This window comes from Misgurnus anguillicaudatus, chromosome 17, assembly GCF_027580225.2.
Source record: "Misgurnus anguillicaudatus chromosome 17, ASM2758022v2, whole genome shotgun sequence".
NCBI classification, from domain to species: Eukaryota; Metazoa; Chordata; class Actinopteri; order Cypriniformes; family Cobitidae; genus Misgurnus; species Misgurnus anguillicaudatus.
The window spans coordinates 2,283,851-2,308,780 of NC_073353.2; the positions used below are offsets into that span (position 1 = coordinate 2,283,851).

The 24,930-nt window shown below is 37.3% G+C and overlaps 1 protein-coding gene across 1 annotated transcript; it reads right to left on the bottom strand.

Annotated features, from left to right (window-relative positions):
• Window positions 1-21,892: 21,892 nt before the first annotated feature.
• Window positions 21,893-24,331, bottom strand: LOC141348950 (uncharacterized). The gene is made up of 4 exons (XM_073854798.1): window positions 23,760-24,331; window positions 23,545-23,666; window positions 23,375-23,420; window positions 21,893-22,902 (listed from the first exon to the last, which is right to left on the bottom strand). The coding sequence occupies exons 1-4, from the start codon at window positions 23,898-23,900 to the stop codon at window positions 22,609-22,611; spliced, it is 603 nt and encodes a 200-aa protein (XP_073710899.1). The 5' UTR covers window positions 23,901-24,331; the 3' UTR covers window positions 21,893-22,608.
• Between the last annotated feature and the right edge of the window lie 599 nt (window positions 24,332-24,930).

The following is a 24,930-nucleotide window of genomic DNA, read 5'->3' on the forward strand; positions in this document are numbered from 1 at the left end:
TCTATCCTTTGTTTTCTCAATATTTTTCTCAAAATTCCATGGAGCCAAGGTAATTTCTTGAATTAATCTTACCCTAGTACATGTACCTTTCCATTGTAGTGGCAACGAAGCCATAAGTCGTCCTTTTCCACAAAACCAAAAGAAATCTGCTAACACTATTGTTTGATCTTCATATATCTCCATTGCAGGTGCAGCTATAGTCTGATTTTCACATTCTTCTTCTATGAGCATTTCTCCTCCTTCTTTAATACCTTGAGCTAAAATCATTGATGACCTTTTAATAGATCGAGGGAATCTTATAGTTGGTTTGTTTAAAATCCATGTTATAGAACATTTTCCTGTAAAATTTCCTAGATCTATTGTTCCATATAATTTAGTATAGCATTCATATTTTTGGGTATAATCTATACTGTACCATTCTGGAATCGCTACTTTCCCTTTCTCTACTTTAATATTTTTGTTAACATCCCAGTACTGACACCAACTCCCAAAATGTCCCCAATAAAATCGATCTTTAAGCTCAGAATTTCCCAAAAGACCTAAACATTCTGCAGGACAGTATGGTCGTCTCTCTTTTTCTAATCCACAAAAGTTTTGGTTAAATTGAGCACATTTATAATAATCATGTGGACTTGGGACTATTGTTATCTTGCTCAATGGTGATTTAGAACATAACAAACAATTGTCCATACCAAGTCCTCTGGCTGTGAAAGTTGCCCATTTGTACCATTCATTATTTTGGGCTGCTTCCCATACAATGTCCACTTTGTACTCTTTGTTGATATCTTTTTCAATGTCTCTTCGATGCTTTGATATTTTTTGTCTTTCATTCAAATTCTGCTCCTTTTGGGTTTTTGTTGAGTTATCATTAGATTTCGCTGATGGTTGAGAAGTCACTTGTAGAGAAGTTTGGTTGTCCATAGCCATGTGAATTTGCCATATGCAACCACAGATTATCAGACAGATTAGCAACTGCCTTTTCTCCATTTTTGAAAAAATTTCCTTGCACGTCCTTTCGAGGTTCAACAACGGGTTCTTTCTCCTCTGAATTGCTTTGGTTGCTTTTAATTCCGTTGAATTACTTTTTTCCTTCTATATCATTTTTCCCACGCTCCTCATCTCCAACGATCGCTTTGGGCCCTCTGGTTCAATGGTTCAGATGATACCAGGTAGTACTTCCTTCCACTTGGACTGCTGTCGGAGTTGCTCTCACCACCTTATAGGGTCCCTCTCTCCTTGGCTCATTCCACTTTCTCCTGAAGACCCTCAGATACACTAGATCACCTGGCACAATTGGACAAGTTATCTCCGTCTCCTTATCCAGCTCCTTTTGTCTTTCCTGCACACAAATATCCTTATGTATAGCAGTTAGTTTCATCATATAAGATCTTAATTCCATTTGTAATTGTTCCAAGGGGGGCCCTTTGTATGGTCCTCTACTAAATGGCACAGGCATTGGTCGACCAGTAAGCATTTCATGCGGTGTTAGATGTGTGCTTCTGTTAATTTGCATTCTGTAACTCATCAAAGCAAGCGGTAAAGCATCCACCCAGTTTAGTTGTGTGCTTGCACAAATTTTGTTGAGTTTAGCCTTGATTGTACCATTCACCTTTTCAACAATTCCTTGCGATTGTGGGTGGTAAACACACCCTAGTCTTTGTTTTATTCTCAACTGTTGCAGTACTTGTTTTACAGTTTTTTGAATAAATGCGGAACCATTATCAGAGCTAATTTCTGATGGTATTCCAAATCTTGGTATTACTTCTCTTGTCAAGAATTTAATTACTGTTTCAGCCCCCTCATTGGCTGAAGGTACTGCTTCTACCCATCTACTAAACCTATCAATAATAACGAGCATATAACGTTTGCCTCGGATACTTCGTATCATATCTACATAGTCCATAACCAAGTGTTTAAATGGTCCTTCCGGTATTGGTATATGACCTATTGATGTTGTTATTCCTTTTCTGACATTATATTTGGCACAAACTTCACATGTGGACAAAAATTCCTGCACCATTGCATTCAAATATGGAGACCAATACCCCTGATCATTAATTTTCCTGATTACTTCTCCTCTTGAGCAATGATCAAAACCATGTGCATCCGGAATAAGAATATTTAGAAGTGCAGTTGGTGCAACAATTTCCCCTCATGTGAACGCCAAACATTCTGCGTATCTTTCTTTGCCCCTCTTTGGAGCCACATAGAGTGTTCATAAGGACCTGCTTGTTCTTGAATTCGTACAATATCTTCCAATTGAGGCATTGGTTCAATGAGTACTATAGGAGCCAATACTGCTGTATGACATCCTGAGGCCTTTTTAGCTTCTAGATCTGCCATGTTGTTACCTTTGATAACATAGTCATTTCCTTTTTTATGAGCTTGACATTTTATGATGGCTAGTCGTTTTGGTAACATCATTGCAGAAATTAATTCACCTATTTGTTCAGCATGTTGGATAGGCGTCCCATCACTTTTGTTAAAACCCCTTTGTTTCCAAACAGCTCCAAACAAGTGGCATACTCCATGAGCATAAGCTGAATCAGTAAATACATTTGCTATTAACCCTTTGGCTAATTGACAAGCAGTAGTAAGAGCTTTTAATTCCGCTAATTGGGCAGAACATGGTTGTACACAATGTTGGGTTACAATAGGTATAAAATCATTATGTTGTTTTCTTACTACTGAATAACCTGTATGTATTCCCAGAAAATCTCTAAAACTAGACCCATCCACAAAATAAGTGACATCTGCTTCCTCAATTGGGGTGGATTCAAGATCTGGTCTTAACCTAGTAAAAGTCAATGCATTAGCCACACAATCATGTGGTTCACCTTCATTTGGTAAAGGAATAAATTCTGCAGGATTTACAGTATTACATCTCTTGATGGTAATATCTGGATAGGTAAGCAGTAAAGAGTATGCCAAAATACGAGCCTGAGTAAGAACAAATTTTCCTTTTTCTATTAAGTCAGTGATCTTGTGGTGTGTGTAGATAATAATTGGATAACCCATCGTTAATGTAGATGCTTTGTCATAAGCATAGTATACAGCTGCTAGACCTTGCTGATAACATGGGGGGTATCCTAGTGCTACATTATCCAATTTAGTGCTGTAATATGCTATGGGTTGTTTTTTCCTTCCACTACAACTTTCTTGCATCAAAACTGCTGAGGCATATCCATCTGCTCTGTTGGCAACAAATAAATGGAATAATTTAGAATAGTCAGGTGTACATAAAGCAGGTGCTTTTTGTAGCTCTTTTTAACAGATTCAAATGCTATTAATGCATCTGTATTCCAATTCAATGGAGCACTTAGATTTTGAACTCCTGCTTGTTTCATGATTTCTCTAAGTGGTGCTGTTTTTATTGCATATTCTTCTATCCAATCAGCACTGAACCCAGTCATTCCTAAGAATGTCATTAGTTGTTTAACTGTTTGTGGTAATGGTGCTTTGCTTATTCCTTCTAGTTGAGATGGCGCTATTGCTTTTGTTCCAAATGCAATTAATCGTCCCAAATATTCAACTTGAGATTGGCAATACTGTAATTTAGCTTTAGACACTTTATGACCTCCCTGGGCCAACTTTGTTAGTACCTTTATAGAATCTTGATGGCATTGTTCAAGTGTTTCAGAGCAAACCATTAAATCATCCACATATTGTAACAAAGTACTATCCATTATTAGATCTTCTAAGTCATTTTTAAGTATTCGATTAAAGATATAAGGCGAATGCTTATATCCCTGTGGCATCTTAGAATATGTATACTGTTTACCTTCATATGTAAATGCAAACAAATACCTACTTTCTTCTGCAATAGGAATACTAAAATATGCAGAGCATAAATCAATCACCGTAAAATACTTGGCATTAGGAGGAACATTTGTTAGCAAAGTATGAGGATTTGGAACATCAGCAGGATAATCTTCTACTATATCATTAATAGCTCTCAAATCATGGACTAAACGCCACTTAGATTTATCTGCCTTTTTAATGGGGAAGATGGGGGTGTTACAGTAACTTTTTGTTTCTAAAAGCACATCAGCTTTTACTAGACCATCTATTGTAGTTCTTATTCCTGCTATAGCTTCTGGATGTAAAGGATATTGCACTTTATGTGGTAAAGGGGCTTTTGGTTTAAGTGGTATCCTTATTGGATTAGCTGATTTCACTAAGCCAACATCAGAATCATGTTTTGACCATAATTCATTTGGTACTTGATTTTCCATGTTATTTAACAATTTAGTATAAATGTTTTCTTTTTCCCAAGATGTTGTTGTCATTTCTTTATTCATTTTGTTCTGATCATTGATAATTATTTCTTGAGGAACTCCTGTAAAGATGGTCGTATATGAAATCTTAATGTATTTTTTGTCAACAGAATGAGAAATTAATGGATTTAGTGTAGCTTGCCATTGACTTTGCGAGGCAGTTTTCATCATTCTTCCTAAATCTTTTGATTCCCAGTTTTGTCCAATATATATTGGGATATGGGGAGTTGAATCCATAATATTAAACCATTGTTTTACAAATTTGTTTTCTTTTATGCTTATAGCTGCTCCTTGTTCACCTATTATAATGTCCTGTGTTGTTAGTTCAATTTTTTGTCCATTATTTCCTTCCTGCCATTTCTTCTCTAATTTAATATCTTTATCTGTATCATATATTAGAGTACAATGAAATCCTGACCTTGGTAATCGTGCATTAGGAATTTGTGCTTCAATGAATTTCCCCCATTCATTTATTATTGGTTGTACATCACTATTTAATTGTCCTATCCAATATACATTTACTTTAGGTTCAGTTAGGATCATTTGGTTGCTTACTCCCCTACTATCTACATATACTACATCTGGAGAACACCAAATTTGAAGCCCTAATTTGCATAATGCATCTCTTCCTAATAAATTAACAGGAGTGTGATCTGATACAAGAATAGGTATGGTCACATTTTTGTCTATTGTTTGTAGACACACTGGAGCAGTCATTGGAATTAATTGTATTTGTCCCGAGAATCCTATAGTCTTAGCAAATTTTCCAGACAAGGGGAGATGTGCTGCATATTTTGAATTAACACATGTATACACTGCTCCTGTATCCACCAACATAGGTGTCGTTTTTCCCTCAATTTTGATTTTTAACATAGGGTCTTGATCAGCTTTTGTTGTTAAAATAGGTAACTGATTCTCCCCTTCAGGATTCTCTGGGCCTCCCTAATACCCTTGATTTGGACCTCTATATGGGTTTACTGGGCTTTGACCTGGATGTTGGAAGGGCTGCTGCCACCCTCCCCTTTGTCCCCAAGGTGGCTGGTACCATGGATTAGTTGGGCATTCACTCTTTTTGTGATCAAACTGTCCACATCCCCAGCATCTGTCTTTGTTTCTTTCTCCCTGTCCCCTTCCAAATGGTTTTCTTTTCCATCTTTCCTGGCCTGGTGGGGTTGCATAGACGTTTACAATTGGTGCAGGGGTCTGGGGTGCTTTTGGAGGGAATACTGCAGGGGGCCTTGCCAGGACAGCTGGAGGTGCAGTCACAGGAGCCATCACTGTCATTTGTTCTGACTCCTCTTCCTTTACTGTAGCTTGCATCTTTTTCTTGTTTTTCTTTGTCAGTTCATCAAGTTGTAATTGGGCTAGTTTTCTTTGTAACTCTTTTTCTTGATTTGTTAGTTTGAGTTCAGTCTTTCTATGCTGTTCCACAGCATGAGCCACATAGTCACAGAATTCTTTGTGTGGTTTAGAGTTCAAGCCCACTACATCCTCAAGTTTGCTTTTGACAGCTGGAGGCATAGCATCCACCACAGCATTTCTGAACATAGTGATGAGTAAAGGGTCTATATCCAGGTTTCCCTCAGTCTCTTGTTTCCATCTTTTTAATTGTCTCTGAACATATGCAACTGGATTCTCTGTTTCTCCAAGTTGTTCACCTCTCAATGCCTTATTGTCCACTCTGTTTGGGTATTCAGTTCGTAAAGCTTGCCACACGGCTGGCCGATATGGATCAAAAACAGTCCCATCCATGTAGTTTGAGTCCACAGCTCTGTCCAGTTCAGATATTTGGAGGATTTCTTCCATCTTTGTTCCTCCGAGAATTCTCGCCATGAGTGCTTTCATGTCCCCCACGGCTATTATTTTCCCCATCGTCTCTTCTTCAAAGGCTTTAATCCACTTCCCAGCTCCCTCGTGAATGTCAGGAAGATGAGTGGTCAGCCCCTCAAGATCCTGAGTAGCCCATGGAACATATTGCCCTTTGTTTCCTTTAATTAAAACAGGTAATTGTGTAGCCAATGGTCTAAGCCGCCCTTTATCTTTTTCTCGTGTCCACCTTTCTCCATCAAATGACATCTCCTCTTCACTTTCTTTTTCTCTAGCTTCTCTTAGTCTACTTCTACTTTTTAACAGTTTATCTGTACTTTCAAGTATGTTTCCAATTTCAATAACATTTTTAGTTATATCTTCATCTATTCTTTCTTCTTCTTCTTCATCTACTTCCTCTTCATCTTCTTGTGTTACTGATGTCTCTTTGCTTTTTGCCCCACTTTTATACTGCTCTGGTGATCTTTCTACTGCTGCCCATGCATCTTTGTAACAATCTAACAACATTGGTTTTTTACCTTTTTTATCTTGTCTTATTTTTGGCTTTGCCCCCACACTGGTTTGTTTATTTTCTAACTCAACTTGCCCTTCCATTTGCATTTCACCTGTAACTTCCACAATACCTTTAATTAATGGAAATTGCCCATCTATGTCTGATAAAAATGGATTAGTACATTTTCCTGTTTTCTCAGGTTCATTAACATTTTGTGCTTGTTTAATAGTTTTCAATAAATGTTCCCCTTCCTTCTTAAACAAGACCAATACCCTTTTTTCCAAATCTCTTTTTTCTTCTCTTTCTTTTGCCTTACTCTTTTTTTCTTTAGTTTTATAATTCTTTATCAATATGTCCATTTCCTCACACAATGCCACATCAAATGTTCCCTCCTTTGGTCATTTTGTCCCCTTATTTTTTGTGCGTTTCTCCCATTTCTTTGACATTTTAAGTTTCATGTCTTTACATAATGGATATTTCAACCCTAATATGTCTACCGGAGTCGTTGCCATGTTCTTCTTTAATTGTACTTGTCAATTTTTCTGTTAATTACTCTTTTACCATTACTCTCTTACCATTAATCAATGAAATAAACGTTGATTACTCTTTTACCATTACTCTCTTACCATTAATCAATGAAATAAACGTTGTTATATCATTTAATAATAAGTACAAAGCAGAAGTCAACTCTTTTACCAATTAATATATACTTTCACAATCTACGCATGCACTTTATAGATAACACTCATCATGAACACAGAGCCCATTCAACCACTTTATTATTGCATTCTTACAATCACACTCATACAAACACATTTGTCTGTAAGACACTTATGTCTACTGTGATATAAATTCAAACCCTATAAGACCTTTATTTTCTATAATACCACACCTTTGTATATTTTGATTATTTATTTCATTATTTTATGTCAATTTTTTTCCCATACACTGTAAATGAAATTCAGCAAAGATGTCACATCAAAATATATCGCTACTTTACCTATTAAAACAATAACATGGATTGGCTTGCACAATCAAATAACTTTTCTTAATGCTATCATTCATTCACAGTGTATCAGCTTATACCATAAGCATTTTAATAATCTGTTCCAGTCTATCTGTATCCATCAAGGCCCTTTTACAGAATAAACACAGACTATTTAATTTTAGCCTATTTTTTTTTTCCATACACTGTAAATAAAATGCTGTACTGATGTCAAATCAACATATGCTTAATTACTTAACTTAACAAAATGAAACGTGAATCGTCTTCAAAACCAAGTTACTGTTCCTTAATACAATTATCTTATTTACAGTGTATCAGCTTATTACATCTAATCAAAGCCCTCTTGCAATAAGCATTTTTTATAATCTGTTACAGTCTATTTTATTCGTCAAAGGCCCTTCGTCAAAGGCTTTTTATTTTTTTAAAATAAACACAGACTATATTTTTTATTGCCCCTCAGCAATTTAACTTTTTTATTGCCCCTTAGCAATTTTACAATCTGTTCCAGGTTAATGCTAAAACAAGGCTTACTCAGCAAAACCACAGATGACACCTGAGCTCAGGCTCTTTTAATTCCTTCTTTATTATAAACACATCACACCATGCATTGAAATCCTTGGAAACGGAACCCATTTATTTTGTATCAATTTTGTTCTTAAATTTGGAAGAGCATTGAGAGTATGCTTACCACCACGAGCTATCATAGATGAACAACACAGACCAATAGAAAGAAAGAAATTAGCTTACCTTATATTAGGTAGCCCCCTGGTTGGATTGTGTTGCTCATCCCAACAGCCTGCCGTGGTCTCTCAATTCTGTGCTCTATTCCGTCCCTGTTCGGGCGCCAAATGTTGTGGTTTCAGTTGTATAAAGAATGTTGTAGTAGATTTCAGTCTTAAAGAATGATGTCTTGAAGCTGAGGGTTCCTTTTCCAAGATAGACTTTAATATCAATGATACAATGCCGAGTCAGTCAATTGAGCAACTAACAACTCTTGGCTTAGGCCCATGCTTATATACAGTTTTTCTGAAGGTTGTAACCACCCCTTTATGCTACTTTTAAACATGTTTTATGTTTGCCAGGTGTTGGTTTCTTCATCATCTGCATATGTTACCCTAAATATTTTTAACTAGTAGGCACAGCTAGCCATATTTGGATTTTCCACTCATGTATACATTTAAACATTGCTTATGCTGCACAACTTATATTTGAATAAGAACCATGTATAGATAATACTGATCTTCACATGTTAACTCTGCATCCATGCACCCATGTAACAGAACCTATGGCTATTTATAGGCCGTGCTGTGCAGTTCTGCTTTACAGTCATAAGACCACTCTCATAATCTTTGAATCTTTTTCACTGGCAAACCACTCTTCACATCAAACTTGTTCACACAAATATAGTTCACACAAATATAGTTTTGAATTAATATAGTTTTTGAATTAAAATTCTTCCACAAAACCTTAAGCCCACATCAGCTATGAAGACTGCTTCAGGAGACATAGGAACAGTAATAAAATGAACAACCTACTGGATTTGGGTAGGCAAAATAGAACTTTCGGGCTATAAGCTGCCCACAAACTCTATCAGAGCTAAAGCAGTGACTACTTGTCAGTGGAGAACTCCACTTAAACCCTGTGGGACTTGAACCCAGGTCTCCCATATGGGAGAATCAATGCTCTAACCACTAGAACACAGAGGACGAGTTGAAACCAGACTGACAAAATCTGCTCCTGTTTATTGCTGCCTATGCTCAGACTGTTGGCTTGTACAGTCAGAGTTAAACCCACAAATACATAAAAACTATCAGATCTAAAGAAGATTTGTTTGCTTCTTTCAAAACACAAAGACACTCTTGGCATCTGCTGTATCATTTGCTAATTTTATGTCCAGGAATCTTTCTCAAATTGAAACTTACATGAATCCATTTTGCTTGAAAGCACTGATTGTTATGTCCAGAACTCTATCTTAAATTTCATCTCAAATGTCCAGCAGAAATCTTAAGCCCACATCAGCTATGAAGACTGCTTCAGGAGACATAGGAACAGTAATAAAATGAACAACCTACTGGATTTGGGTAGGCAAAATAGAATTTGTAGCCTATAAGCTACCCACAAACTCTATCAGAGCTAAAGAAGTGACTACTTGTCAGTAGAGAACTCCACTTAAACCCTGTGGGACTTGAACCCAGGTCTCCCATATGGGAGAATCAATGCTCTAACCACTAGTCTACAGAGGATGAGTTGAAACCAGGCTGACAAAATCTGCTCCTGTTTATTGCTGCCTATGCTCAGACTGTTGGCTTGTACAGTCAGAGTTAAACCCACAAATACATAAAAACTATCAGATCTAAAGAAGATTTGTTTGCTTCTTTCAAAACACAAAGACACTGTTGGCATCTGCTGTATCATTTGCTAATTTTATGTCCAGGAATCTTTCTCAAATTGAAACTTACATGAATACATTTCGCCTGAAAGCACTGAATGTTATGTCCAGAACTCTATCTTAAATTTCATCTCAAATGTCCAGCAGAAATCTTAAGCCCACATCAGCTATGAAGACTGCTTCAGGAGACATAGGAACAGTACTAAAATGAACAACCTACTGGATTTGGGTAGGCAAAATAGAATTTGCAGGCAATAAGCTGCCCACAAACTCTATCAGAGATAATGAAGTGACTACTTGTCAGTAGAGAACTCCACTTAAACCCTGTGGGACTTGAACCCAGATCTCCCATATGGGAGAATCAGTGCTCTAACCACTAGACTACAGAGGATGAGTTGAAGCCGGGCTGACAAAATCTGCTCCTGTTTATTGCTGCCTATGCTCAGACTGTTGGCTTGTACAGTCAGAGTTAAACCCACAAATACATAAAAACTATCAGATCTAAAGAATATTTGTTTGCTTCTTTCAAAACCCAAAGACACTGTTGGCATCTGCTGTATCATTTGCTAATTTTATGTCCAGGAATCTTTCTCAAATTGAAACTTACATGAATCCATTTTGCTTGAAAGCACTGATTGTTATGTCCAGAACTCCATATTAAATTTGAACTCAAATGTCCAGCTGAAACCTTAGGCCCACATCAGCTATGAAGACTGCTTCAGGAGACATAGGAACAGTAATAAAATGAACAACCTACTGGATTTGGGTAGGCAAAATAGAACTTTCGGGCTATAAGCTGCCCACAAACTCTATCAGAGCTAAAGCAGTGACTACTTGTCAGTGGAGAACTCCACTTAAACCCTGTGGGACTTGAACCCAGGTCTCCCATATGGGAGAATCAATGCTCTAACCACTAGAACACAGAGGACGAGTTGAAACCGGACTAACAAAATCTGCTCCTGTTTATTGCTGCCTATGCTCAGACTGTTGGCTTGTACAGTCAGAGTTAAACCCACAAATACATAAAAACTATCAGATCTAAAGAAGATTTGTTTGCTTCTTTCAAAACACAAAGACACTCTTGGCATCTGCTGTATCATTTGCTAATTTTATGTCCAGGAATCTTTCTCAAATTGAAACTTACATGAATCCATTTTGCTTGAAAGCACTGATTGTTATGTTCAGAACTCTATATAAAATTTGAACTCAAATGTCCAGCAGAAACCTTAAGCCCACATCAGCTATGAAGACTGCTTCAGGAGACATAGGAACAGTAATAAAATGAACAACCTACTGGATTTGGGTAGGCAAAATAGAACTTTCGGGCTATAAGCTGCCCACAAACTCTATCAGAGCTAAAGCAGTGACTACTTGTCAGTGGAGAACTCCACTTAAACCCTGTGGGACTTGAACCCAGGTCTCCCATATGGGAGAATCAATGCTCTAACCACTAGAACACAGAGGACGAGTTGAAACCGGACTGACAAAATCTGCTCCTGTTTATTGCTGCCTATGCTCAGACTGTTGGCTTGTACAGTCAGAGTTAAACCCACAAATACATAAAAACTATCAGATCTAAAGAAGATTTGTTTGCTTCTTTCAAAACACAAAGACACTCTTGGCATCTGCTGTATCATTTGCTAATTTTATGTCCAGGAATCTTTCTCAAATTGAAACTTACATGAATCCATTTTGCTTGAAAGCACTGATTGTTATGTTCAGAACTCTATATAAAATTTGAACTCAAATGTCCAGCAGAAACCTTAAGCCCACATCAGCTATGAAGACTGCTTCAGGAGACATAGGAACAGTAATAAAATGAACAACCTACTGGATTTGGGTAGGCAAAATAGAACTTTCGGGCTATAAGCTGCCCACAAACTCTATCAGAGCTAAAGCAGTGACTACTTGTCAGTGGAGAACTCCACTTAAACCCTGTGGGACTTGAACCCAGGTCTCCCATATGGGAGAATCAATGCTCTAACCACTAGAACACAGAGGACGAGTTGAAACCGGACTGACAAAATCTGCTCCTGTTTATTGCTGCCTATGCTCAGACTGTTGGCTTGTACAGTCAGAGTTAAACCCACAAATACATAAAAACTATCAGATCTAAAGAAGATTTGTTTGCTTCTTTCAAAACACAAAGACACTCTTGGCATCTCCTGTATCATTTGCTAATTTTATGTCCAGGAATCTTTCTCAAATTGAAACTTACATGAATACATTTAGCCTGAAAGCACTGATTGTTATGTCCAGAACTCTATCTTAAATTTCATCTCAAATGTCCAGCAGAAATCTTAAGCCCACATCAGCTATGAAGACTGCTTCAGGAGACATAGGAACAGTAATATAATGAACAACCTACTGGATTTGGGTAGGCAAAATAGAATTTGAAGGCTATAAGCTGCCCACAAACTCTATCAGAGCTAAAGAAGTGACTACTTGTCAGTGGAGAACTCCACTTAAACCCTGTGGGACTTGAACCCAGGTCTCCCATATGGGAGAATTAATGCTCTAACCACTAGTCTACAGAGGATGAGTTGAAACCAGGCTGACAAAATCTGCTCCTGTTTATTGCTGCCTATGCTCAGACTGTTGGCTTGTACAGTCAGAGTTAAACCCACAAATACATAAAAACTATCAGATCTAAAGAAGATTTGTTTGCTTCTTTCAAAACACAAAGACACTGTTGGCATCTGCTGTATCATTTGCTAATTTTATGTCCAGGAATCTTTCTCAAATTGAAACTTACATGAATACATTTCGCCTGAAAGCACTGAATGTTATGTCCAGAACTCTATCTTAAATTTCATCTCAAATGTCCAGCAGAAATCTTAAGCCCACATCAGCTATGAAGACTGCTTCAGGAGACATAGGAACAGTACTAAAATGAACAACCTACTGGATTTGGGTAGGCAAAATAGAATTTGCAGGCAATAAGCTGCCCACAAACTCTATCAGAGATAATGAAGTGACTACTTGTCAGTAGAGAACTCCACTTAAACCCTGTGGGACTTGAACCCAGGTCTCCCATATGGGAGAATCAGTGCTCTAACCACTAGACTACAGAGGATGAGTTGAAGCCGGGCTGACAAAATCTGCTCCTGTTTATTGCTGCCTATGCTCAGACTGTTGGCTTGTACAGTCAGAGTTAAACCCACAAATACATAAAAACTATCAGATCTAAAGAAGATTTGTTTGCTTCTTTCAAAACACAAAGACACTCTTGGCATCTGCTGTATCATTTGCTAATTTTATGTCCAGGAATCTTTCTCAAATTGAAACTTACATGAATACATTTAGCCTGAAAGCACTGATTGTTATGTCCAGAACTCTATCTTAAATTTCATCTCAAATGTCCAGCAGAAATCTTAAGCCCACATCAGCTATGAAGACTGCTTCAGGAGACATAGGAACAGTAATATAATGAACAACCTACTGGATTTGGGTAGGCAAAATAGAATTTGAAGGCTATAAGCTGCCCACAAACTCTATCAGAGCTAAAGAAGTGACTACTTGTCAGTTGAGAACTCCACTTAAACCCTGTGGGACTTGAACCCAGGTCTCCCATATGGGAGAATTAATGCTCTAACCACTAGTCTACAGAGGATGAGTTGAAACCAGGCTGACAAAATCTGCTCCTGTTTATTGCTGCCTATGCTCAGACTGTTGGCTTGTACAGTCAGAGTTAAACCCACAAATACATAAAAACTATCAGATCTAAAGAAGATTTGTTTGCTTCTTTCAAAACACAAAGACACTGTTGGCATCTGCTGTATCATTTGCTAATTTTATGTCCAGGAATCTTTCTCAAATTGAAACTTACATGAATCCATTTTGCTTGAAAGCACTGATTGTTATGTCCAGAACTCCATATTAAATTTGAACTCAAATGTCCAGCAGAAACCTTAAGCCCACATCAGCTATGAAGACTGCTTCAGGAGACATAGGAACAGTAATAAAATGAACAACCTACTGGATTTGGGTAGGCAAAATAGAATTTGAAGGCTATAAGCTGCCCACAAACTCTATCAGAGCTAAAGAAGTGACTACATGTCAGTAGAGAACTCCACTTAAACCCTGTGGGACTTGAACCCAGGTCTCCCATATGGGAGAATCAGTGCTCTAACCACTAGACTACAGAGGATGAGTTGAAGCCGGGCTGACAAAATCTGCTCCTGTTTATTGCTGCCTATGCTCAGACTGTTGGCTTGTACAGTCAGAGTTAAACCCACAAATACATAAAAACTATCAGATCTAAAGAAGATTTGTTTGCTTCTTTCAAAACACAAAGACACTGTTGGCATCTGCTGTATCATTTGCTAATTTTATGTCCAGGAATCTTTCTCAAATTGAAACTTACATGAATACATTTAGCCTGAAAGCACTGATTGTTATGTCCAGAACTCTATCTTAAATTTCATCTCAAATGTCCAGCAGAAATCTTAAGCCCACATCAGCTATGAAGACTGCTTCAGGAGACATAGGAACAGTAATATAATGAACAACCTACTGGATTTGGGTAGGCAAAATAGAATTTGAAGGCTATAAGCTGCCCACAAACTCTATCAGAGCTAAAGAAGTGACTACTTGTCAGTGGAGAACTCCACTTAAACCCTGTGGGACTTGAACCCAGGTCTCCCATATGGGAGAATTAATGCTCTAACCACTAGTCTACAGAGGATGAGTTGAAACCAGGCTGACAAAATCTGCTCCTGTTTATTGCTGCCTATGCTCAGACTGTTGGCTTGTATAGTCAGAGTTAAACCCACAAATACATAAAAACTATCAGATCTAAAGAAGATTTGTTTGCTTCTTTCAAAACACAAAGACACTGTTGGCATCTGCTGTATCATTTGCTAATTTTATGTCCAGGAATCTTTCTCAAATTGAAACTTACATGAATACATTTCGCCTGAAAGCACTGAATGTTATGTCCAGAACTCTATCTTAAATTTCATCTCAAATGTCCAGCAGAAATCTTAAGCCCACATCAGCTATGAAGACTGCTTCAGGAGACATAGGAACAGTACTAAAATGAACAACCTACTGGATTTGGGTAGGCAAAATAGAATTTGCAGGCAATAAGCTGCCCACAAACTCTATCAGAGATAATGAAGTGACTACTTGTCAGTAGAGAACTCCACTTAAACCCTGTGGGACTTGAACCCAGGTCTCCCATATGGGAGAATCAGTGCTCTAACCACTAGACTACAGAGGATGAGTTGAAGCCGGGCTGACAAAATCTGCTCCTGTTTATTGCTGCCTATGCTCAGACTGTTGGCTTGTACAGTCAGAGTTAAACCCACAAATACATAAAAAACTATCAGATCTAAAGAAGATTTGTTTGCTTCTTTCAAAACACAAAGACACTCTTGGCATCTGCTGTATCATTTGCTAATTTTATGTCCAGGAATCTTTCTCAAATTGAAACTTACATGAATACATTTAGCCTGAAAGCACTGATTGTTATGTCCAGAACTCTATCTTAAATTTCATCTCAAATGTCCAGCAGAAATCTTAAGCCCACATCAGCTATGAAGACTGCTTCAGGAGACATAGGAACAGTAATATAATGAACAACCTACTGGATTTGGGTAGGCAAAATAGAATTTGAAGGCTATAAGCTGCCCACAAACTCTATCAGAGCTAAAGAAGTGACTACTTGTCAGTTGAGAACTCCACTTAAACCCTGTGGGACTTGAACCCAGGTCTCCCATATGGGAGAATTAATGCTCTAACCACTAGTCTACAGAGGATGAGTTGAAACCAGGCTGACAAAATCTGCTCCTGTTTATTGCTGCCTATGCTCAGACTGTTGGCTTGTACAGTCAGAGTTAAACCCACAAATACATAAAAACTATCAGATCTAAAGAAGATTTGTTTGCTTCTTTCAAAACACAAAGACACTGTTGGCATCTGCTGTATCATTTGCTAATTTTATGTCCAGGAATCTTTCTCAAATTGAAACTTACATGAATACATTTCGCCTGAAAGCACTGAATGTTATGTCCAGAACTCTATCTTAAATTTCATCTCAAATGTCCAGCAGAAATCTTAAGCCCACATCAGCTATGAAGACTGCTTCAGGAGACATAGGAACAGTACTAAAATGAACAACCTACTGGATTTGGGTAGGCAAAATAGAATTTGCAGGCAATAAGCTGCCCACAAACTCTATCAGAGATAATGAAGTGACTACTTGTCAGTAGAGAACTCCACTTAAACCCTGTGGGACTTGAACCCAGGTCTCCCATATGGGAGAATCAGTGCTCTAACCACTAGACTACAGAGGATGAGTTGAAGCCGGGCTGACAAAATCTGCTCCTGTTTATTGCTGCCTATGCTCAGACTGTTGGCTTGTACAGTCAGAGTTAAACCCACAAATACATAAAAACTATCAGATCTAAAGAAGATTTGTTTGCTTCTTTCAAAACCCAAAGACACTGTTGGCATCTGCTGTATCATTTGCTAATTTTATGTCCAGGAATCTTTCTCAAATTGAAACTTACATGAATCCATTTTGCTTGAAAGCACTGATTGTTATGTCCAGAACTCCATATTAAATTTGAACTCAAATGTCCAGCAGAAACCTTAAGCCCACATCAGCTATGAAGACTGCTTCAGGAGACATAGGAACAGTAATAAAATGAACAACCTACTGGATTTGGGTAGGCAAAATAGAATTTGAAGGCTATAAGCTGCCCACAAACTCTATCAGAGCTAAAGAAGTGACTACATGTCAGTAGAGAACTCCACTTAAACCCTGTGGGACTTGAACCCAGGTCTCCCATATGGGAGAATCAGTGCTCTAACCACTAGACTACAGAGGATGAGTTGAAGCCGGGCTGACAAAATCTGCTCCTGTTTATTGCTGCCTATGCTCAGACTGTTGGCTTGTACAGTCAGAGTTAAACCCACAAATACATAAAAACTATCAGATCTAAAGAAGATTTGTTTGCTTCTTTCAAAACACAAAGACACTGTTGGCATCTGCTGTATCATTTGCTAATTTTATGTCCAGGAATCTTTCTCAAATTGAAACTTACATGAATACATTTAGCCTGAAAGCACTGAATGTTATGTCCAGAACTCTATCTTAAATTTCATCTCAAATGTCCAGCAGAAATCTTAAGCCCACATCAGCTATGAAGACTGCTTCAGGAGACATAGGAACAGTAATAAAACGAACAACCTACTGGATTTGGGTAGGCAAAATAGAATTTGTAGCCTATAAGCTGCCCACAAACTCTATCAGAGCTAAAGAAGTGACTACTTGTCAGTAGAGAACTCCACTTATACCCTGTGGGACTTGAACCCAGGTCTCCCATATGGGAGAATCAGTGCTCTAACCACTAGACTACAGAGGATGAGTTGAAGCAGGGCTGACAAAATCTGCTCCTGTTTATTGCTGCCTATGCTCAGACTGTTGGCTTGTACAGTCAGAGTTAAACCCACAAATACATAAAAACTATCAGATCTAAAGAAGATTTGTTTGCTTCTTTCAAAACACAAAGACACTGTTGGCATCTGCTGTATCATTTGCTAATTTTATGTCCAGGAATCTTTCTCAAATTGAAACTTACATGAATCCATTTTGCTTGAAAGCACTGATTGTTATGTCCAGAACTCTATATAAAATTTGAACTCAAATGTCCAGCAGAAACCTTAAGCCCACATCAGCTATGAAGACTGCTTCAGGAGACATAGGAACAGTAATATAATGAACAACCTACTGGATTTGGGTAGGCAAAATAGAATTTGAAGGCTATAAGCTGCCCACAAACTCTATCAGAGCTAAAGAAGTGACTACTTGTCAGTAGAGAACTCCACTTAAACCCTGTGGGACTTGAACCCAGGTCTCCCATATGGGAGAATCAGTGCTCTAACCACTAGACTACAGAGGATGAGTTGAAGCCGGGCTGACAAAATCTGCTCCGGTTTATTGCTGCCTATGCTCAGACTGTTGGCTTGTACAGTCAGAGTTAAACCCACAAATACATAAAAACTATCAGATCTAAAGAAGATTTGTTTGCTTCTTTCAAAACACAAAGACACTGTTGGCATCTGCTGTATCATTTGCTAATTTTATGTCCAGGAATCTTTCTCAAATTTAAACTTACATGAATACATTTAGCCTGAAAGCACTGAATGTTATGTCCAGAACTCTATCTTAAATTTCATCTCAAATGTCCAGCAGAAATCTTAAGCCCACATCAGCTATGAAGACTGCTTCAGGAGACATAGGAACAGTAATATAATGAACAACCTACTGGATTTGGGTAGGCAAAATAGAATTTGAAGGCTATAAGCTGCCCACAAACTCTATCAGAGCTAAAGAAGTGACTACTTGTCAGTAGAGAACTCCACTTAAACCCTGTGGGACTTGAACCCAGGTCTCCCATATGGGAGAATCAGTGCTCTAACCACTAGACTACAGAGGATGAGTTGAAGCAGAGCTGACAAAATCTGCTCCTGTTTATTGCTGCCTATGCTCAGACTGTTGGCTTGTACAGTCAGAGTTAAACCCACAAATACATAAAAACTATCAGATCTAAAGAAGATTTGTTTGCTTCTTTCGAAACACAAAGACACTGTTGGCATCTGCTGTATCATTTGCTAATTTTATATCCAGGAATCTTTCTCAAATTGAAACTTACATGAATCCATTTTGCTTGAAAGCACTGATTGTTATGTCCAGAACTCTATCTTAAATTTCATCTCAAATGTCCAGTAGAAACCTTAAGCCCACATCAGCTATGAAGACTGCTTCAGGAGACATAGGAACAGTAATATAATGAACAACCTACTGGATTTGGGTAGGCAAAATAGAATTTGAAGGCTATAAGCTGCCCACAAACTCTATCAGAGCTAAAGAAGTGACTACTTGTCAGTAGAGAACTCCACTTAAACCCTGTGGGACTTGAACCCAGGTCTCCCATATGGGAGAATCAGTGCTCTAACCACTAGACTACAGAGGATGAGTTGAAGCCGGGCTGACAAAATCTGCTCCTGTTTATTGCTGCCTATGCTCAGACTGTTGGCTTGTACAGTCAGAGTTAAACCCACAAATACATAAAAACTATCAGATCTAAAGAAGATTTGTTTGCTTCTTTCAAAACCCAAAGACACTGTTGGCATCTGCTGTATCATTTGCTAATTTTATGTCCAGGAATCTTTCTCAAATTGAAACTTACATGAATCCATTTAGCCTGAAAGCACTGAATGTTATGTCCAGAACTCTATCTTAAATTTCATCTCAAATGTCCAGCAGAAATCTAAAGCCCACATCAGCTATGAAGACTGCTTCAGGAGACATAGGAACAGTAATAAAATGAACAACCTACTGGATTTGGGTAGGCAAAATAGAATTTGTAGCCTATAAGCTGCCCACAAACTCTATCAGAGCTAAAGAAGTGACTACTTGTCAGTAGAGAACTCCACTTATACCATGTGGGACTTGAACCCAGGTCTCCCATATGGGAGAATCAATGCTCTAACCACTAGAACACAGAGGACGAGTTGAAAGCAGACTGACAAAATCTGCTCCTGTTTATTGCTGCCTATGCTCAGACTGTTGGCTTGTACAGTCAGAGTTAAACCCACAAATACATAAAAACTATCAGATCTAAAGAAGATTTGTTTGCTTCTTTCAAAACACAAAGACACTGTTGGCATCTGCTGTATCATTTGCTAATTTTATGTCCAGGAATCTTTCTCAAATTGAAACTTACATGAATCCATTTCGCCTGAAAGCACTGAATGTTATGTCCAGAACTCTATCTTAAATTTCATCTCAAATGTCCAGCAGAAACCTTAAGCCCACATCAGCTATGAAGACTGCTTCAGGAGACATAGGAACAGTAATAAAATGAACAACCTTCTGGATTTGGGTAGGCAAAATAGAACTTTCGGGCTATAAGCTGCCCACAAACTCTATCAGAGCTAAAGCAGTGACTACTTGTCAGTGGAGAACTCCACTTAAACCCTGTGGGACTTGAACCCAGGTCTCCCATATGGGAGAATCAATGCTCTAACCACTAGACTACAGAGGATGAGTTGAAGCCGGGCTGACAAAATCTGCTCCTGTTTATTGCTGCCTATGCTCAGACTGTTGGCTTGTACAGTCAGAGTTAAACCCACAAATACATAAAAACTATCAGATCTAAAGAAGATTTGTTTGCTTCTTTCAAAACACAAAGACACTCTTGGCATCTGCTGTATCATTTGCTAATTTTATGTCCAGGAATCTTTCTCAAATTGAAACTTACATGAATCCATTTTGCTTGAAAGCAATGATTGTTATGTCCAGAACTCTATATAAAATTTGAACTCAAATGTCCAGCAGAAACCTTAAGCCCACATCAGCTATGAAGACTGCTTCAGGAGACATAGGAACAGTAATAAAATGAACAACCTACTGGATTTGGGTAGGCAAAATAGAATTTGAAGGCTATAAGCTGCCCACAAACTCTATCAGAGCTAAAGAAGTGACTACTTGTCAGTAGAGAACTCCACTTAAACCCTGTGGGACTTGAACCCAGGTCTCCCATATGGGAGAATCAGTGCTCTAACGACTAGACTACAGAGGATGAGTTGAAACCGGACTGACAAAATCTGCTCCTGTTTATTGCTGCCTATGCTCAGACTGTTGGCTTGTACAGTCAGAGTTAAACCCACAAATACATAAAAACTATCAGATCTAAAGAAGATTTGTTTGCTTCTTTCAAAACACAAAGACACTCTTGGCATCTGCTGTATCATTTGCTAATTTTATGTCCAGGAATCTTTCTCAAATTGAAACTTACATGAATCCATTTTGCTTGAAAGCACTGATTGTTATGTCCAGAACTCTATATAAAATTTGAACTCAAATGTCCAGCAGAAACCTTAAGCCCACATCAGCTATGAAGACTGCTTCAGGAGACATAGGAACAGTAATATAATGAACAACCTACTGGATTTGGGTAGGCAAAATAGAATTTGAAGGCTATAAGCTGCCCACAAACTCTATCAGAGCTAAAGAAGTGACTACTTGTCAGTAGAGAACTCCACTTAAACCCTGTGGGACTTGAACCCAGGTCTCCCATATGGGAGAATCAGTGCTCTAACCACTAGACTACAGAGGATGAGTTGAAGCCGGGCTGACAAAATCTGCTCCTGTTTATTGCTGCCTATGCTCAGACTGTTGGCTTGTACAGTCAGAGTTAAACCCACAAATACATAAAAACTATCAGATCTAAAGAAGATTTGTTTGCTTCTTTCAAAACACAAAGACACTGTTGGCATCTGCTGTATCATTTGCTAATTTTATGTCCAGGAATCTTTCTCAAATTGAAACTTACATGAATACACAGCAAATTTTAAAGTGTTAAAATCACACTGGGAGTGTGAAAATTAACACTTTTCCAGAGTTTATATGAGTCCACACTAAATCGAGTTAAATTTACACTTTAAAAAGTGTTAATTTTTTTACACTCACAAAATGTTAAAAATAACACTATGAGTGTTCACAGTTAACACCATTGATGAGTTTCATTTACACCAAGTGAGTGCTACAACCACACTAGTTGTGTCAAAAGTTTAACACTACAGGAGTTCTTTTTAAACTAATTTAGTGTTCACGTAACACTAAGAGAGTTATTTTTTAAACTAATGTAGTGTTCACATAACACCAAGGGAGTTTTTTTTAAACTAATTTAGTGTTCACGTAACACTAAGAGCTTTATTTTTTAAACTAATGTAGTGTTCACATAACACCAAGGGAGTTTTTTTTAAACTAATTTAGTGTTCACGTAACACTAAGAGCGTTACTTTTTTAAACTAATGTAGTGTTCACATAACACCAGGGGAGTTTTTTTAAAACTAATATAGTGTTCACATAACACCAAACAAGTTATTTATTTACTAATATAGTGTTCTCATAACACAAAGGTTTTTTTAAAAACTAATGTAGTGTTCATACATCCCCATATTTAGGTATTTAAATGCAATCTACACTTGGTTCAACTAAATACATTAAATTAAAGAACAGCCAACACAATGTATCAGTTTGAAATTTATATTTTAGCTCAAACTAACATCTCAAACTAACATACATACAGCCAACACAATGTATCAGTTTGAAATGTATATTTTAGCTCAAACTAACATCTCAAACTAACATACATGAGGGAACAACATATTCACCATCTGACCCATATGGACTCTGTAGATCAAAAGGCCTGAAGAACTTCAAATTGCTGGCTTTGACAAGTTCATTCAACCCACAGTACCTCTGAACTTTAAATGCATGGCAATGCTCCGAGAAATGCTCCGTTACAAGTTTGTTAACAATAAAATACACAGTGTCATTGATTAAAAGTATTCTCTGAATCTGACTGAAAATGGGGATTTCATTCTCAATTTCATTACACACAATCAGGTCTTGTCTATATTCTGTCCCATCTAATTTAAGACTGACTGTGCAGGATTTTGTAGCATTTCTTGTGCACATAACAGCTTAAACTTTAAAGAAGGATAAAAACTGTGCGTGACTCTCAAGTGAGATATCAAAGTGTGGCTACTTGAATGCAAACTTTGACCACAAAAACACCTCAACATTTAACCTAGTTTAAAAGCTTTGCACGTAACTCCTTTTCTCGGGGAGACTCACTAGAAAGTCCAACATCGATGTTGTAGATTGTAGTCTGTTGACAAGGGCTTCCTCGTATGACAGTTTGAAAACGTAGTGGACTTTGAAGAGTTCATCTATAGCACTCAAGGAGCTGGTTCCAGCACAGGGGATGAGATGTTTGTCCACAACCACATAGAAGTTGTCGATTCTGCTCTTAATCCTTCCTAATCCAAGCAGGTATGGCTGGTGGCTCTGCCTGCCACTGTGATGGTCTTCAATACTGGTGCAGGACTGAAAAAGCAACCCCAACAATAAAAATCAGATTTAACAAACTAAAAAAAACACATTACAGTAATGATGAATCCAGGCAACCTTGTGCTGAACCAAATCATAAATAAGAAATGACTAATATCTCAAATTCTATGTGACCCTGTATGTAAATCCAGGCCAAAGTCTCAATCTAATTATGAGATTAGGAGCTTTAAAGTTTGATTTCAGTCATTGATTTTTCATTGATTTTAATCTTTGACATGATCCTAGTCAATATAAAAGATACATGTTATATTTTCACAAACTGTTCTATACAATATGTAAGATAATTTTATTTGGACAACAGTAACTCACAAACAAATGACTTTAGCTGGGTTTTTACAGACTGAGTCACATATGTGCAGAATAAAACCAGTTAATCACCAAATATTTCACACCCCCCAAATAAACGTGCTGATACACCCTCAGGCCATCCAAAATATAAGTGACTTACGTTCTTTATCAGAACAAATGATGAATTTAACAAGGAAATCCCAGCTCTGCAAGTCAATACAATGCCCAAAAACATTTAGACAGTGTCACATTATGGTATCGAAAAACCATAGTTCTACTAGTAGAAACAAACACATTCAAAAAGATTTGCAACAGTATTATGAGTTTTACCTTGTGGAAATGCACAAGTCTATCAACAGCCTCTGTTGCACTGATCTTGGTCTTCTTCCTTCCCGAAGAAGGTGGCAAGAGATGCAATAGTAGCAGGATGGATGACATGTCACTGTCCTAATCTAAACAAGTGGATATTATGTGTTTAGTTCTCACAAAAACACAAAAAAATCAGGGCAAATCTGAAGCTATAACATCCTCAAAATGATGCTAACCATTTTCAGATCCTTCTCCCACTGCTGCATTGAGAAGACATTGAATTTCTGCTGTCGAAGTAAGAGACCTGGCTTCATTGATGATCTTGTGCTTGAATGCTGTCTCCCACCTCTCAAGCAACTTGTTGGATGTTTCAGCATTGAACAGAAGAGCAAAGTCCTGATTTATCTAATATTGAAGCATATTTCAAGACAAATATGAGAAAAGCAGGACTCAAAATGGATTGTGTGTGCATGTGATAATTTTGATAGACTATGAAATAAAAACCAAGAAAAATTTCCAAAAGATGTTTGATATTGTTTGAGACAGTAATTATGAGGCTAATTACCCAAGTGAAAAAATTACACTATCTACTTGAATTGCTCTATTTTCACATACTAATTTTGTACTTAATATACTTAAAATTCTTCTTTAGTACTTAGGATAATTTTAAGAACATCTAAGTGTACTTATCTGTGCTATTTTGAGATGACATTAAAATTAACTAAAATGTATTACATATATTTAGGTACCACTTGTAGTAAATTTAAACCCATCTTTGTATGCAGAGATTGCTTGTTAAAATCACATTTTAGTTAATGTTTATCGTGTCTCAAAATAGCACACTTAGATGCTATCTTAAGTACTAAATCATTTTTAGTGTATTATGTACAAAATTAATGTGCGAAAAAAGAGCACTTTAAGTATGGCAAGCCGTTTTAACTTTTATTCATTGTGTTCTTGATATCAACAATTCAATTTTCACTAGTTAAAAATGTAATTCTTGATATCAGATATTACATTTCTACTAGTATTAATGGGAATTCTTGATATCAACAATTACATTTCCACTAGTAACAGTGGTAATTCTTCATATCAACAATTTAATTCTTCATATCAACAATTCAATTCTTCATATCAACAATTCAATTCTTCATATCAACAATTCAATTCTTCATATCAACAATTAAATTCTTGATATATGTAATTGTATTTTCACTAGTGAAATATCACCATAGGCCTCCATTCAAATTCAATTCTTGATATTAAGAATTACATTTCCACTAGTAACAATGTTAATTGTTGATATCAACAATTCAAATCTTGATATCAAGAATTAAATTATTGATATCAACAATTGAGTTCTTGATATCAAGAATTCAATTGTTACTAGTTAAAATGTTAATTCTT

Bases quoted from the DNA above. Each gene is read 5' to 3' on its own strand.
- LOC141348950 (XM_073854798.1), bottom strand. From the start codon at position 23,900: ATGCTGAAACATCCAACAAGTTGCTTGAGAGGTGGGAGACAGCATTCA. The intron at 23,667-23,759 runs GTTAGCATCATT...CCACTTGTTTAG, and splicing joins GGGAGAAGGATCTGAAAATG to ATTAGGACAGTGACATGTCA. The intron at 22,903-23,374 runs GTAAGTCACTTA...TTGCTTTTTCAG, and splicing joins CATTTGTTCTGATAAAGAAC to TCCTGCACCAGTATTGAAGA.